Here is an 11,875-nt window from a genome sequence, read left to right as displayed (position 1 = left end):
TTTTTTTTTTTTTTTTTTGAGACGGTCTAGCTTTGTCCTAGGCTGGAGTGCAGTGGCACAATCATAGCTCACTGCTGCCTCAAACTCCTGGGCTCAAGGGATCCTCCAGCCTCAGCCTCCTGATTAGCTGGGACTACAGGCACACACTACTGTGCCCAGATAATTTTTCTTATTTTAATATGGGTGGGGGCGGGGTGGCCATCTTACCCAGGCTGGTCTCGAACTCATGAGCTCAAGCGATCCTACTGCTTCAGCCTCCCAAAGTGCTGGGATTACAGGTGTTAGCCACTGTACCCAGCCCCCAGTTTTTTAGTATAGGTATGACTTATTCATGATCTGAAATTCAAAATTGACTAGATGTTCTGTATTTTATCTGTCAACCCTATCCAAGATTGCAGGGGCTGTTGCAGGCCATGGGAGCTGTCTTGGGGGTTGTGGATTAGGCATTGTTCTGCAGCGGAGCCCTGCAGAGGAGTGAGAAAAAATCCCCATCTTGGCTCAGGCCTGGAAACCCCTTCATCTTTTTAGCATCCAAACCCCCAGACCCATGGTGGCTACCTCCTCTCAAATCTTTGCTGATTTTTAGCTTTCTCACCTGGGGAAAGAGGCTTTCTCCTTCCTTAAGTTTGCTCACCTGTGGTATGGGGATACACTAGTACCCGCCCCAGAGATTGTGGCAAGGACTCACCCAGGTGACTGCGGAGTGAGCAGTGTTGGGAGGAGACACAGTGTGCTGTGGTGGGAAGGCAGGGACACCTGTGCTCTGGTAGTTACAGGTTATACTTCTCTCTACATGAGAAGATCGAAAAGGTCACACTGACTAGGTTGAAAATGAACTAGGGCCTAAGCTCGAGAGGATTCACAAAAAATGGAGTCGGCCTATGGCTCCAGTGTAAGCAGCTGCAGCCTCAGGCTCTTCTGGGCCAGGAAGGAGCCGTTGCTGCACTTGTGGTCAGGGCTTCTTGGGACAGCAGGACTGGGCCCTCCAGTGCCCAGTAGGGACACTGACCACGTGCTGACTCATAGCTCCAGGCAGAGGACCTGTCTGTCAGGCCCTGGTGGTCTGACCAGACTGCCAGATTCACCTCTGCACTAAACCAGCATCTCTGATCCGTCTTCTTTCCTCCGGGGTCCTGGCTTTCAGGCTCTGGGAGGGTGTTTGTTTTGCTTGTTTTGATTTTTATTTATTTATTTTTGAAATGGAGTCTCACTCACTTGCCCAGGCTGGAGTGCAGTGATGTGATCTTGGCTCATTGCAACCTCTGCCTCGCTGGTTCAAGCAATTCTCCTGCCTCAGCCTCCAAAGTAGCTGGGATTACAGGTGCCCGCCACCATGCCTGGCTAATTTTAAAAAATTTTTAGTAGAGATGGGGTTTCACCCTGTTGGCCAGGGTGGTTGGTCTCGAACTCCTGACCTCAAGTGATCCACCTGCCTCAGCCTCCCAAAGTGCTGGGATTACAGGTGTGAGCCACTGTGCCCAGGCTGTTTTGCTTGTTTTTAAAAGACAGCTTTTTGAGGAGATATGAGACAAATTATGTCAAGGACCTGGCACCTAACTGGTGGAAGCAAGGGTCATGCCGCATCTATGGCTGCCAGAGGCCTGGGCTACCATGGTCTTCACCCCCAGCAGAACAGTAAGTGGGACTCTGAGGTCTTGGCCAACTGTCTTCATACCTACCCAGTCCTCACCCCCAGGCAGATACAGTGGATGGGAACCATTTGAAGTGAAAATATGAACATTATTTAATAACTGATCTTCTGTAATAAACCATTTGAAAATATTTTACAAGGAATCACACACACAATATTTTACAAAGTTTCTTGACTTTTTTGTCGCTGTTGTTTTTCTGACTTGTCTGTACAAAATAGAACAACAAAAAAAGGGCAGAGAAAAGGAAATGGCCCCCAGGCCCCCAGCCCAAGGTGAGGGGCAGCCAGGTCGGGTGGGTAATGAGAAGGATTAGACCCAGCTGGGGGTTGGACAGCTACCTGATGGGGATTGTTTTGTCTGTTTTTCTGTTTTTTAAACTTAAAATATATATTTATTTTTCTGTATATGTTTCTTTATTTTTATATTCTCCATTGAGCACCTGACTACACTACAGTTACACACACTCCCCTAAAGGACACAGCTGGCATCCAGGCCAGGTGCACATCATGGACACCCACCCTGGCACCAGCAGCGGGCATGGACCATACACACACACTGAGAAAGCGACAAGCAACGTGACATTAATTAACGAAGCCATTAATTAATGCATCACCCTCCCCCCTCCTCCCAGTCCATCTGAGCCCCATCGCTACATCCCCTTGCCCTCAGTTCCCCACTGGCCCCCAGGCTGGGATGCCTTTGGGGGAAATGACCAGAATGAATGGTGTGAAGAGCTGTGCCCAGGCCCCACCTCTGTGTGTGCATAGAGCGTGTGTGCGCGCGCGCGCGTGTGTGTGTGTGTGTGTGTGTGTGTGTATGCGTTTAGCAGGGAGGGGCAGTTTGGCCTCCTAGGAGCAGGAAGTGTGTGTGGGGGAAGGATAGGGAGTGGGCACAGGCCTGAGTGTGTAAGGGCCAGATTGGGGGAAGGATGGCCCAGCCAGGAGAGACAAAGTCACCCCTGCTAAGGCAAAGGGTGATGTCTGGTGGGGGTTCCTCTGCCGACAGGTGCAGGCAGTGGTACGTGGTCCCACTGGGGGCCTGACACTAGTGAGAAATGGTTACAATGAGCACCTGGAAAGGTGAGGGGCACTTGGAGGACACTGGTGGCTAGGGGTGGGACAGAGGGTTCTTCACCCACTGCCCCAGCATTTGGCACTGTTTGACATTCAGCTTTAGAGGTGGGAGGGCCAGCCAGGCTGCAGCTCAGATTAGAGGCAGGTGTAAGCAGGAGATGGAATGTGCAGGTGCCAACCCTCCCACGAACCCCTCGCCCTGTGTAAGGCTTTGTAAGCTCCTACCCCCATCCCACCCCATGGTGTGTGTGTTTTGCGTGTGCCCAGTGGGGTATGTCTAATATGAGTCCAGTTTCTGTCCTCAAATTTCCAGGTGTATACGGGGTAGTGTCTAAACTGGTACCACTGTGACTATCCTGACACCTGCTGGGCTTCGAGATGTGGCTGTAGGCCTGAGAGGGGCAGCAGCCCATGGGGACTGCCCCAGGGCCTCTCTCCTGCTAGGATTTAAGCTGGGAGGCACAGGCCTCAAACTGACCATCTCACCTTCCTCCACTATTCTCATAGAAATCAGGTTTGGGCTTGGGTGGGGCAGAGAGGCCAGGTCAGGAGTCCAGCTGGGACAGGGTCCCTCCGCACATAGGAAGCCTCCTGGCAGGGCAGCAGCAGAGGCCTGGTTTTGGCACCAGTGCGTGTGGCCTCCCTGTCCCATCCCACTGGGGTGAGCCCAGCAGGGATGAAGGGTCTGGGGACACCTGAACAGTTCGGAAGTGCGATGTGGTTTAAGTGCCAAAGACCTGCCGGGTCCCGCTTTGGGAATCCCCATTCTAAGGCGCAGACCAGACTCTCCGGGCCTGGCCAGCTCAAGTCCTTCAGTGAGGGAGGGACGAGGCTCTAAGGCGGGGAGTGTGGGGCGGGACGGTGGGGAAGGCGAAGAGGCCGGGTGGGGTAGGTTGGGAGTGGAGGGGGGGTGGAGCGGGGCGCTCAGAGGCGGCGAGAGGCGTGCACTTGGACTTGAGGCTGCGGCCGGGGCGGCAGGCCCAGGAGAAGCAGCAGCTGCAGGGAGACCAGGACGCCCAGCGACGGCGGAAAGGAGGCCCCACGGCCACAGTCTGAGGTATCTTCCTGCGGGGAGAGACAAGGAGCTGGTCGGCCTGGGCGGGCGCAAGGCCTCGGGATTTCAGGCCCGCTGCCCCACTCCTCACCGTCGCGTTGTAGTCGAAGCAGATGTGAGGGCCTCTCCGGTATCGCGGTCTCTGCACCAGCTCACACTGCTCGGGGCCGTCCGCTGGGCATGGGTGGGGAGTCAAGGAGGCGGCGGCAAGGAGGGGGGCGCGCGGGGCAGGAGGGGGTGCGGGCGGCGGGGAGGGCGGGGGCAGGATACAGTGTGTCTCCTTCTGCAGCAACCGGCCAGCCTCGCACTGGCTGCACAGTGGCTTCTCGGCCACCACGAAGAGAAGGTTAGTGTTGGTCAGTCTCTGCGCGTGGAACAGCCTGCAGGCAGCCCGGAAAGGCGGGGCGTTGAGCTCGCCCCGCCCCCGCCCACCCGGAGGCCCCGCCCCGTCCGTTCTCCCGAGCGTCTCGCCCCGCCTACATGCTCCGCCCTCGGCCTCTGGTCCCGCCCCACTCCCAGCACCTGGAGCAATTTCCGCAGTCGATGATGGCGTTGTAGGAGGCGTTTACCGAGCCGAAGTAGTATTGGGTCTGTTTCATGACGCAGCTGCTCTCGCGCGTCTCGGGGCTCCCCTCGGCCTCCGCAGCGTCTGCGAGGGCCCAGAGCGCCTCAGCTCCGCCCACAGACCCTGGCGAGGTCTCCGGCCTTGGCCTCGCTCAGCTATAGGTCCCGCCCTCCCCAAGGAGTCGTCTTCGCTCGTGAGAAGGCGCCTCCAAAGCCCTACCTACCTGCTTGGAACCAGCTGTGGTAGATGAGGCCGTACAGAAGCTGCTGGAACAGGGACCTGCCGGGCAGGGGAGCCGAGTGCAGGTGGTCAGCAGAGGACGATGCCATGCCCTGTTTCTCTTCTGAGCCCTCCCGGCTAGGGAGCACCTTCTCTACCCACCTCCCGCTCAGCACTCACCAGGCGGCAGCAGAGGTCCACCAGGCCAGGTTAAGGAAGTCTGCAATGGTGGGCTGTAGTAGAGAGAGGGGTGTGAACTGCCACTGCTGCCCCTCGCCCTAGGTCACCCCCAGCTGTATCAAATGTCAGAGGTAGGGGGTCATCTGTGGGCAGGTATCCCAGTACCCCCCATCACCAGGCCAGGCATCTCTGGGGACTCACCACAAAGACGCCCCGGGGTGCAGCACCCAGGTTGCCAGGGGGCTGAGGGGCACAGGCTGCCTGATAGTCATAGGATTCCTTTCGGGTGTAGAAGGAGTTATTGTAGAGTGCCAGCATCAGGTTGGCATCCACCTCACTGAAGAACCTGCCCACCTGGGGATGCCAGGAGAAAGCCACAGTCACAGGGCTGGCAGTGCTATGCCCCTAGAAAGCTCAAATCCCTACCCTCTTCTTTCACTCTCTTCCTGATCCTCACCTGGTCCCACTGATGGTTCTGGTTTGACAGCACCAGGAATCCTCCATCATCAATGAGGACACAGAGTAGGTCCTAAGAGGTAGGGAATGGGGAGGAAAATGGAGAGGGTCTGGGTCTCAGACCTTCCACCTCAGGCAGTCTGGTGGTTCACAGTTGAGGGGCATCATTCCCCCAGTCCTGGGAAGACTGTGAAGTCAGGGTGGGGATGTTGAGACCCACAGGATGTGCCAGGAGTTGCATCTGGGACTAGGAAGTCAGGAAGTTGGGTAAGCTAGCGTCCAGGGTAGGTTCAGGGCACACACACCTCATTGTTAACCTCGCAGTCCATCTCACAGTGGCCGCTGGGGCCGCACTGCTGGGCAGAGAGTGAGGAATGTAAGCCACCTACCAGTTTTTCTCCCTCCCATCACCTTTCATGCATCTGGGTACCCAGGCCATCTGCAGCTACCCCTGCCTCCGCGTAGGTGTTGGAGCCACTGAGTGGAGGGTTGGTAGGGGTTCCAGCGGACTCCAGAAAGGGCACTGCTGGGTTACTGCCCCCTCCCCTGCCCAAATACCTTCTGAGGCTGGTCTTGGTGGGTACGGTTGCTGGCTAGCACCTTGAACTTCTCAGCCCAAGCCTCTAGGTCCAGCTTGACGCCTACCACTTTGGGGGAGAGCAAGGGACCATTAGTGCTACCTGCTCAGGCAGTACCCTGCCCATTGCCTCTTTCCCCCGCCTCCATCCCAAGCATTCACCTGCTGGCCTCAGTGTGCGCCTGCCTAGGCTGAGCTCCACAGCTGTGCTGACGAGGATGCCCACGGTGTCATTCTCCAGCTCTAGCGGCCTTAACAGGGCTGGGGGTTGGGTGGGGAAGTCAGGAGTGGGGTCTGGCCTCCACACTCATCACTCTATGCTGGGTCCTACAAGCCTAGGAGCCCAACCCAGGGATGACTCTAGCCCAAGCACCCAGCACTCGGGATAGTGTTTGGCACAGTCTATCCCTCTCTTCACGTCTGCCCTGGCCTCAGCCAGCCTTGTGTTAGGGAGGGGCCTCAGAGAGCAGAGCCCAGTTCTGGCTGAGCAGATAGGGAAGCTGAGGCTCCTTGCCTGCTGCTGGGCACACTTGGTGGGAACACTCACTATCCTGGTGTGGGGGCTTGAAGACATAACCGTGGTTATCCAGGCTGCGGCGGTAGAAGCTGGCATTGAAGGGCTCAGGGTTCTCTGTCCAGTCCTCAGCTGCCCTGGAGCACCCAAGAGAGGAAGATTGGTGGGGAAGGGGTGGCTGTCAGGGACATTGGTCTCCACAGGTGCAAGGAGGCCTCTGGGAAGAACAGATGCAGGTTCCTTGGCAGGGGAAGGGTTTGGGTAGTAGGGCAGGTCACTCACTTGTTGGGGAAGACTCGGGTGATGCCGCCATCTGTGGCAGCGAACACGGCCAGTAGGCTGTACCTGGGGGTGGTGGGGGGTGGGGTCACAGGCCTGCCATGGACTGGGCAGGGCCAGGGCCTTTGGGCCCATCCCAGTCTCCTGCCCCCACAGGCTGGGTGATGCTTACGTGTTGAGATCCTGGTCCCTCCACACACGCTCTACTAGCTGCTGCGTGATGCCGGTGTCCAGGATCAGGTTGTGCAGAAGGAAGTTGTTGCCTGGAACAGGAGGGCAGGGCTGGAGGGGGCGTCTTCTTGTAGCTCCCTGTCTACCCTCACCCCTACCCTCAAGGCTCCACCAGGAGTCTCCCCCATGACCTGGCCCAGACCCAGCCTTTGGCCTCTACACCTGCCCGGCCTCTGGGTTCCTTTGGGCTGGCCCCATGCTGCCTGGGCACTGCCCACATCCAGCTGCCTTGCCAGGCACTCACACTGCTTGGAGTCTGGAGTCACTTTCTCCATGAGCTCAATAAAGTTTTTCAGGAACTCGGTGTTGTTGTCTGAGGCGTTCAGGTCCTTGCAGTACTCTCTAGGGGTGGGGAAGGGCAAGAAGAGTGGCCTTGGGGGGCTGGACAGGGCAGTGGGGTCAAGGCTTCCCAACAGGCCCACCTGGCCATTCACTGAGAAGCCCAGGCCTCAGGGAGGGGCACGTGGGTTCTTCCTGGCTGCAGCTGCTACATGCCTGGCAGGCTGCTGGGGTCTGTCAGGACAGAGCTGACACAAGAATGAGGGCCTACTTCCTCCATGCTGGCAGCTTCTTTCTCCTGGGCATGGCTCTGCAGAGCCTCCTGTCTCTCCAGTGTAGCTGGACCCAGATAGTGCACCTGGGAGGCCCCAGGAAGTGCCTGGCAGCCGGCTCTTCCACCTGTATGTCCTAGAGTGTTCCGTGGGCACCAGGTGGGACCCAAGTACAAGCACAGGCTTTTGTCAGCCTGAGTCTTAAAACCCCACCCTGCCTCTTCCTGACTGTGTGCCTTTAGGTAACTCACTCATGCTCTCTGATACTTGCTTTTTTCGTCATACCACAGAGGGTGTCAGGAAGTCAGTGGGAACATGTGGGTCCTCAGACTGGCTGTTCCCTCTGCCTGGAATGTTCCTCCCCTCAAGGTCCCTGGGTTCAGGCTCTGGGTCCAGAGAACATGGGGCTGTGGGGCGTGAGGGGGTCTGCTTGGGGCTTGCTTCCTAGGAAGTCTTGAGAGCAATTCCTCTACCCTGATAGGTAGAGCTATGTCTCTTGCCCTACCCCTCATTCATACCTCTGCCACCAGGGACTGCTTCACTGTCCCATATGGCACTAACTGTGCAGTTTTTGAAAATGTGCCACCTCCCCAGGCTCATGGCTTGGTAAGGGCACTGGAACTGGATCTCAGGCCCCACTCACTCCTTGGCCCCCAGGGCCTTTGTGCAGTGTACAGCCTGCACCTCTGTGCCTAGAGGCCACATCAGACACACCCAGGGTGACACCCACATGACTGTGCTTGAGATACATCAATTCACCTGCAGTCTCTCCTGTACACACAGTATGCACATTCACATTTGTGGGGTGCTTCATTCACTCACCCGCCACATATTATTGAGCTCTCTCAAGCCACAGATACAGAGGTGACAAAAACGAATAGGGTCCCTGCCCTCAAGAGAGCTTCCTTGGGGTCATGTGGGCCACATAGGCCTTTTCATACCTTCCCACATTCACTAAGGCACAGAGCCCCACATTTATGCTCGGACTCTTAGATACGTACAAGATGACTCACAAATACAAACACACATCTACAGAGAGAGTCACAGAGAAACTGGGTGCATGCACATACGTGCACACACATGAAGGTTAGGCATGTCCAGAGCCCCTGTGTGCTGCCTTCCAGTGCCCATGGGTCTCTGTCAGCTGCATCCACCCACCTGCCCTTATCCCAAGCCTGGATTGCAGAAGGGCTTCAGCACCCAGGGGACCGAGCCTCCCCAGACATGGGCCAAAGGCAAGGGTGTGTGCAAGAGGACACGTGTGTGCACACTGAGTGTGCACTCTGGGATGGTCCAGGCCTGGGCCTGCTCTGGGCCCCAACTCCTCAACTGCTGGAGCAGCTCCTCAAAGCCCCTGCCCTCCTCCCCCAATCCCCCAAGTGAAGCACCAGGCCTAGACCCAGTACTGCCTGCTGACAGGGGCTCTGGCTGGCTCGGCCCCCAGACCCACATGAACACTGACTGACACAGGACAACAATGGGGTGCGGGGTTGGAGGACGGGCAGGACACCACAAACCAGAGCAGCAGCTGCCCGGCGAGGGGCGAGGGGCGGGCGTGCCTCGGACAGCCAGCCCAGGGCAGAAAGAGCTCCTGCCTGGTTGCCTGGGAAGGCAGGGAAAGTCAGCAGATGAGTCTGGAGCCCTCCTGCCCCGGCCTGGTGGGAATTAGGGACGTGAGGCCACTGGCCACTGCTGCCTAGTGCGATACATGGCCTGGGTATGCACACAGCCGCGCATACTGGGTGATGTAGGGGAGCCGGGGGATGATACTGCACAGGACACAGACACACAGAGCTCCAGGCAGCAGTGCAGGAGGTGGGGCCGGGGCGGTCAGGGTTGGGGAGGACACCTCAGCAAGGCCACACGCAAGCTACCTGGGAGCAATGAAAACATGTCCTTCAGACTCAAAGCTGCTGGGGAGCAGGAACTCAAAATCTGCAACAGAAACGGGGGGTTATCCGGCGGGGGCTGGGGAGGCGGGAGGCCAGGGGGCTCAGAGCTGACGGGGCTGGAAGGACAGGGGAGAGGGGAGCTGGAGGGAAGGGGAGACACCAGCAAAGAGGAAACCCGCCACTTCCACGTTCAGGAGCCAGAGAGAAGGGACGGGTGGGGAGGGTGGAGGGCCTGTGGAGACTACAGCATCGCAGGAGGAGGGCAGTTATAGCCAATATGTTGCCCGGGCCTGGTCCTCTGTCGGCAGTGAGTCCCTTGGCGTGGCTGTATATGCTTCCATACGGCTGTATAGCACATATACACGGACACACACACACACATATATATATACACACACTGCTATATATATGCATGGTCTGGGGGAGGCGCCAGTCTCGCTCTTATCACATCCATAATGGAAAAAACCGCATGCTGAGCTTCCTTCGCCTCCGAAGAGACTTTGAGGAAGGGAATTGGCTTTTGGCTGCGGATTTTTATCTCTCTTTCTTTGCCACAGCTGTTTGCATTTTGGTAGGTCTTGCTTTTGTTCTGTGTCAGGCATCAACATGGCCAAACCGAGGGGGTTTCTTATGGGCACAAACAGTCCAACCAGAGACAGGTAGGGGCAGCTGAGGGTACACTGCAGTGCATTGTGGGGGTCTGGTGGTCCTCCCTGGGACAGGAGGTGAAGGGAGACCCTCAAAGTGCCTGGGACTGTTCCCACAGTGTGGGAAGAAAGTCTGGGAAGCTGGGAGGAGGACAGGGGTGCTGCTGGAACTGCATACCTGCTTCCCTTGGCTGGGGGCGTGGAGACGGGCTGGGTCTCTACCCTTCCTTTTTTTTTTCTTTTTCTTTTTTTTTTTTTAAAGATGGGGTTTCACCCCACCCTGATGGCCAGGCTGGTCTTGAACTCCTGACCTCAGGTGATCCACCCACCTCAGCCTCCCAAAGTGCTAGGATTACAGGTGTGAGTCACCGCACCCGGCGGGTCTCTACCCTTCCTAAGACCTGTCTGGGCTCTGAGCAGCCATGGAGGGATGCTAGGGGATCCAGGGGGGCATAGGGCTACTGTTGAGGCATACCCAATTGGGTGTGTGTCCTGGGTTTATGAGCTGTGCATGTGTGTGTGAGCAAGCATGCATGTGTGAGTGTGTGTGTGTGCCTGTGTATCTCTGCATGGGTTTGAGAGTGAATCTGAGGATGTGGCCGCTGGGGCTCCTCTGCGGCCTCTCCTTCCCCAGCTGGACTGGCCACCTTGCTGGTCTGCACCTGGGAGCAGTCCCTCTGCTCTTGGCCTGTCTCACTCTGGGTGGCCCACCTTTTTAGGCTGTCTCCACTCAGATTCTGAGCTCTCTTTTGCCCCCAGGGCTTTATTTGTACAGAAGAGGGATTGTCCCTGCTCTCAAACACTCCCACAATGCACTGCAAGGTTCCAGGGAGGGGCACTTGGGGTGCTTGGAGGGCTGAGCAGTACTGGTTGGACTGTTCCTTTCTGATAGGACTGTGAGGCAGGGTTTGGACACAAGCCGATAGGGAAGGGGTTGGGGGGAAGAGGAGGAGGAGGAGGAAAAAGAAGGAGGGAGAAGGAGTAGGGAAGGAGACTGTGCTATGTTGTCATTGTTACCAGGGCCCTGTATTTCTGGGGTCACTGGGTGGGATGCTGGGGGGGTGGGGAGAAAAAGACAACTCAAGCCAGTGGGAGTAGGGCACATCCCCCACCCCCAAGCAGGCCATCAGAGGGTGGCTCTGTCCTCTTTACCCCCTTTGCTGGACTAGGCTGGACAGGGTGCCCTGGGGTTCTTGGGCACCCCTGCTTCCAGGTCATGGGGACATCCCCTTGGGGCTCTCTATACCCCATGTGCCCAGGGGTTCCCTGGGAGAGGCAGCTCTTGAGACCTTTGTAATGCTGTCCTCTTTCACTCCCCTTACTCTCTGCCAGGGCCTGGGGGTTCACTACCCACTCTTCCAGAAGTCTCCTTGGCTTAGACACCCCACATGCCAGAACCTTTGTTTCATACCCAGCCTGATTTCCTCCAAATGCCTTTGCTGGCCCTTGGGGTCTAGACAGATCCCATTCCATCCCTGTCCCGGCCCCTGGTCCCCAAATCTGGCTTTATTTTCCTAGGGCACCTTTTCCATACTGCTGAGCCACTCCAGGGCAGGGCTGGCCCAGGGGCCTCAGCCAAGCCTCTGTGGGACTCGGGGCATTAGCTCCTGTGTCAGTGCCCAGGAGGCAAGGGTCGGCCCTGCTCTTCAGTGGCCTGGGTGCCTGCCCTATGCTGCCCTTTGGCCCTGGCATCTGGCCTGAGGCTTCCAAGCCTTCGGCCTCCCTTCTTGGAGGGCTGCCAGCTTCTGGAGCTATGGCCAGAGATCAGAGGAGGGGGAGCTACCTCAGAGCTTCGAAGCTTTGTGGACTGGCCCCTTCCCCCAGCTTCACCTGAGCCTGCTGGGTGGGAGGTGGCGGAGAAGCGTCCAGGCTGTCCCTACTGTTGAGTTGTCTTGGAGGGACAGAGAACGTGGGGGAGGCAGTGGCCTTCCTAGAGAGATTGAGGGGTCCAAGGAAAGGGTGTGGGCTCTGAGAAAACGCCGGAG

At 57.4% G+C, this 11,875-nt stretch overlaps 1 protein-coding gene across 9 annotated transcripts in view; it reads right to left on the bottom strand.

The window, feature by feature from the left end:
• Positions 1 to 1,808: 1,808 nt before the first annotated feature.
• The window catches only part of CACNA2D2 (calcium voltage-gated channel auxiliary subunit alpha2delta 2), a 140,793-nt gene continuing 130,726 nt past the window's right edge, over positions 1,809 to 11,875 (bottom strand). For 3 of the 9 annotated variants that reach the window (XM_074403798.1, XM_074403792.1, XM_074403796.1), the window contains 16 exons: positions 9,226 to 9,286; positions 7,045 to 7,142; positions 6,742 to 6,832; positions 6,573 to 6,635; positions 6,324 to 6,427; positions 5,939 to 6,037; positions 5,758 to 5,846; positions 5,505 to 5,555; positions 5,201 to 5,272; positions 4,945 to 5,097; positions 4,744 to 4,796; positions 4,568 to 4,623; positions 4,302 to 4,428; positions 4,051 to 4,159; positions 3,871 to 3,960; positions 1,809 to 3,790 (listed from right to left, as the gene is read on the bottom strand). In XM_074403798.1, coding sequence (XP_074259899.1) covers positions 3,650 to 3,790; positions 3,871 to 3,960; positions 4,051 to 4,159; positions 4,302 to 4,428; positions 4,568 to 4,623; positions 4,744 to 4,796; positions 4,945 to 5,097; positions 5,201 to 5,272; positions 5,505 to 5,555; positions 5,758 to 5,846; positions 5,939 to 6,037; positions 6,324 to 6,427; positions 6,573 to 6,635; positions 6,742 to 6,832; positions 7,045 to 7,142; positions 9,226 to 9,286 — 1,457 coding nt within the window. In that variant the 3' untranslated portion in view covers positions 1,809 to 3,649. Of the gene's footprint in view, positions 3,791 to 3,870; positions 3,961 to 4,049; positions 4,160 to 4,301; positions 4,429 to 4,567; positions 4,624 to 4,743; positions 4,797 to 4,944; positions 5,098 to 5,200; positions 5,273 to 5,504; positions 5,556 to 5,757; positions 5,847 to 5,938; positions 6,038 to 6,323; positions 6,428 to 6,572; positions 6,636 to 6,741; positions 6,833 to 7,044; positions 7,143 to 9,225; positions 9,287 to 11,875 lie in introns of all 9 variants that reach the window. The other 6 variants (XM_074403794.1, XM_010347107.3, XM_074403793.1 and 3 more) reach the window with 3 other exon arrangements.

Source organism: Saimiri boliviensis, chromosome 8 (assembly GCF_048565385.1).
Source record: "Saimiri boliviensis isolate mSaiBol1 chromosome 8, mSaiBol1.pri, whole genome shotgun sequence".
In the NCBI taxonomy this organism is placed as follows: domain Eukaryota; kingdom Metazoa; phylum Chordata; class Mammalia; order Primates; family Cebidae; genus Saimiri; species Saimiri boliviensis.
Note: the sequence above shows the minus strand (reverse complement) of the source record. Positions and strands in the feature narration are given on the sequence as shown.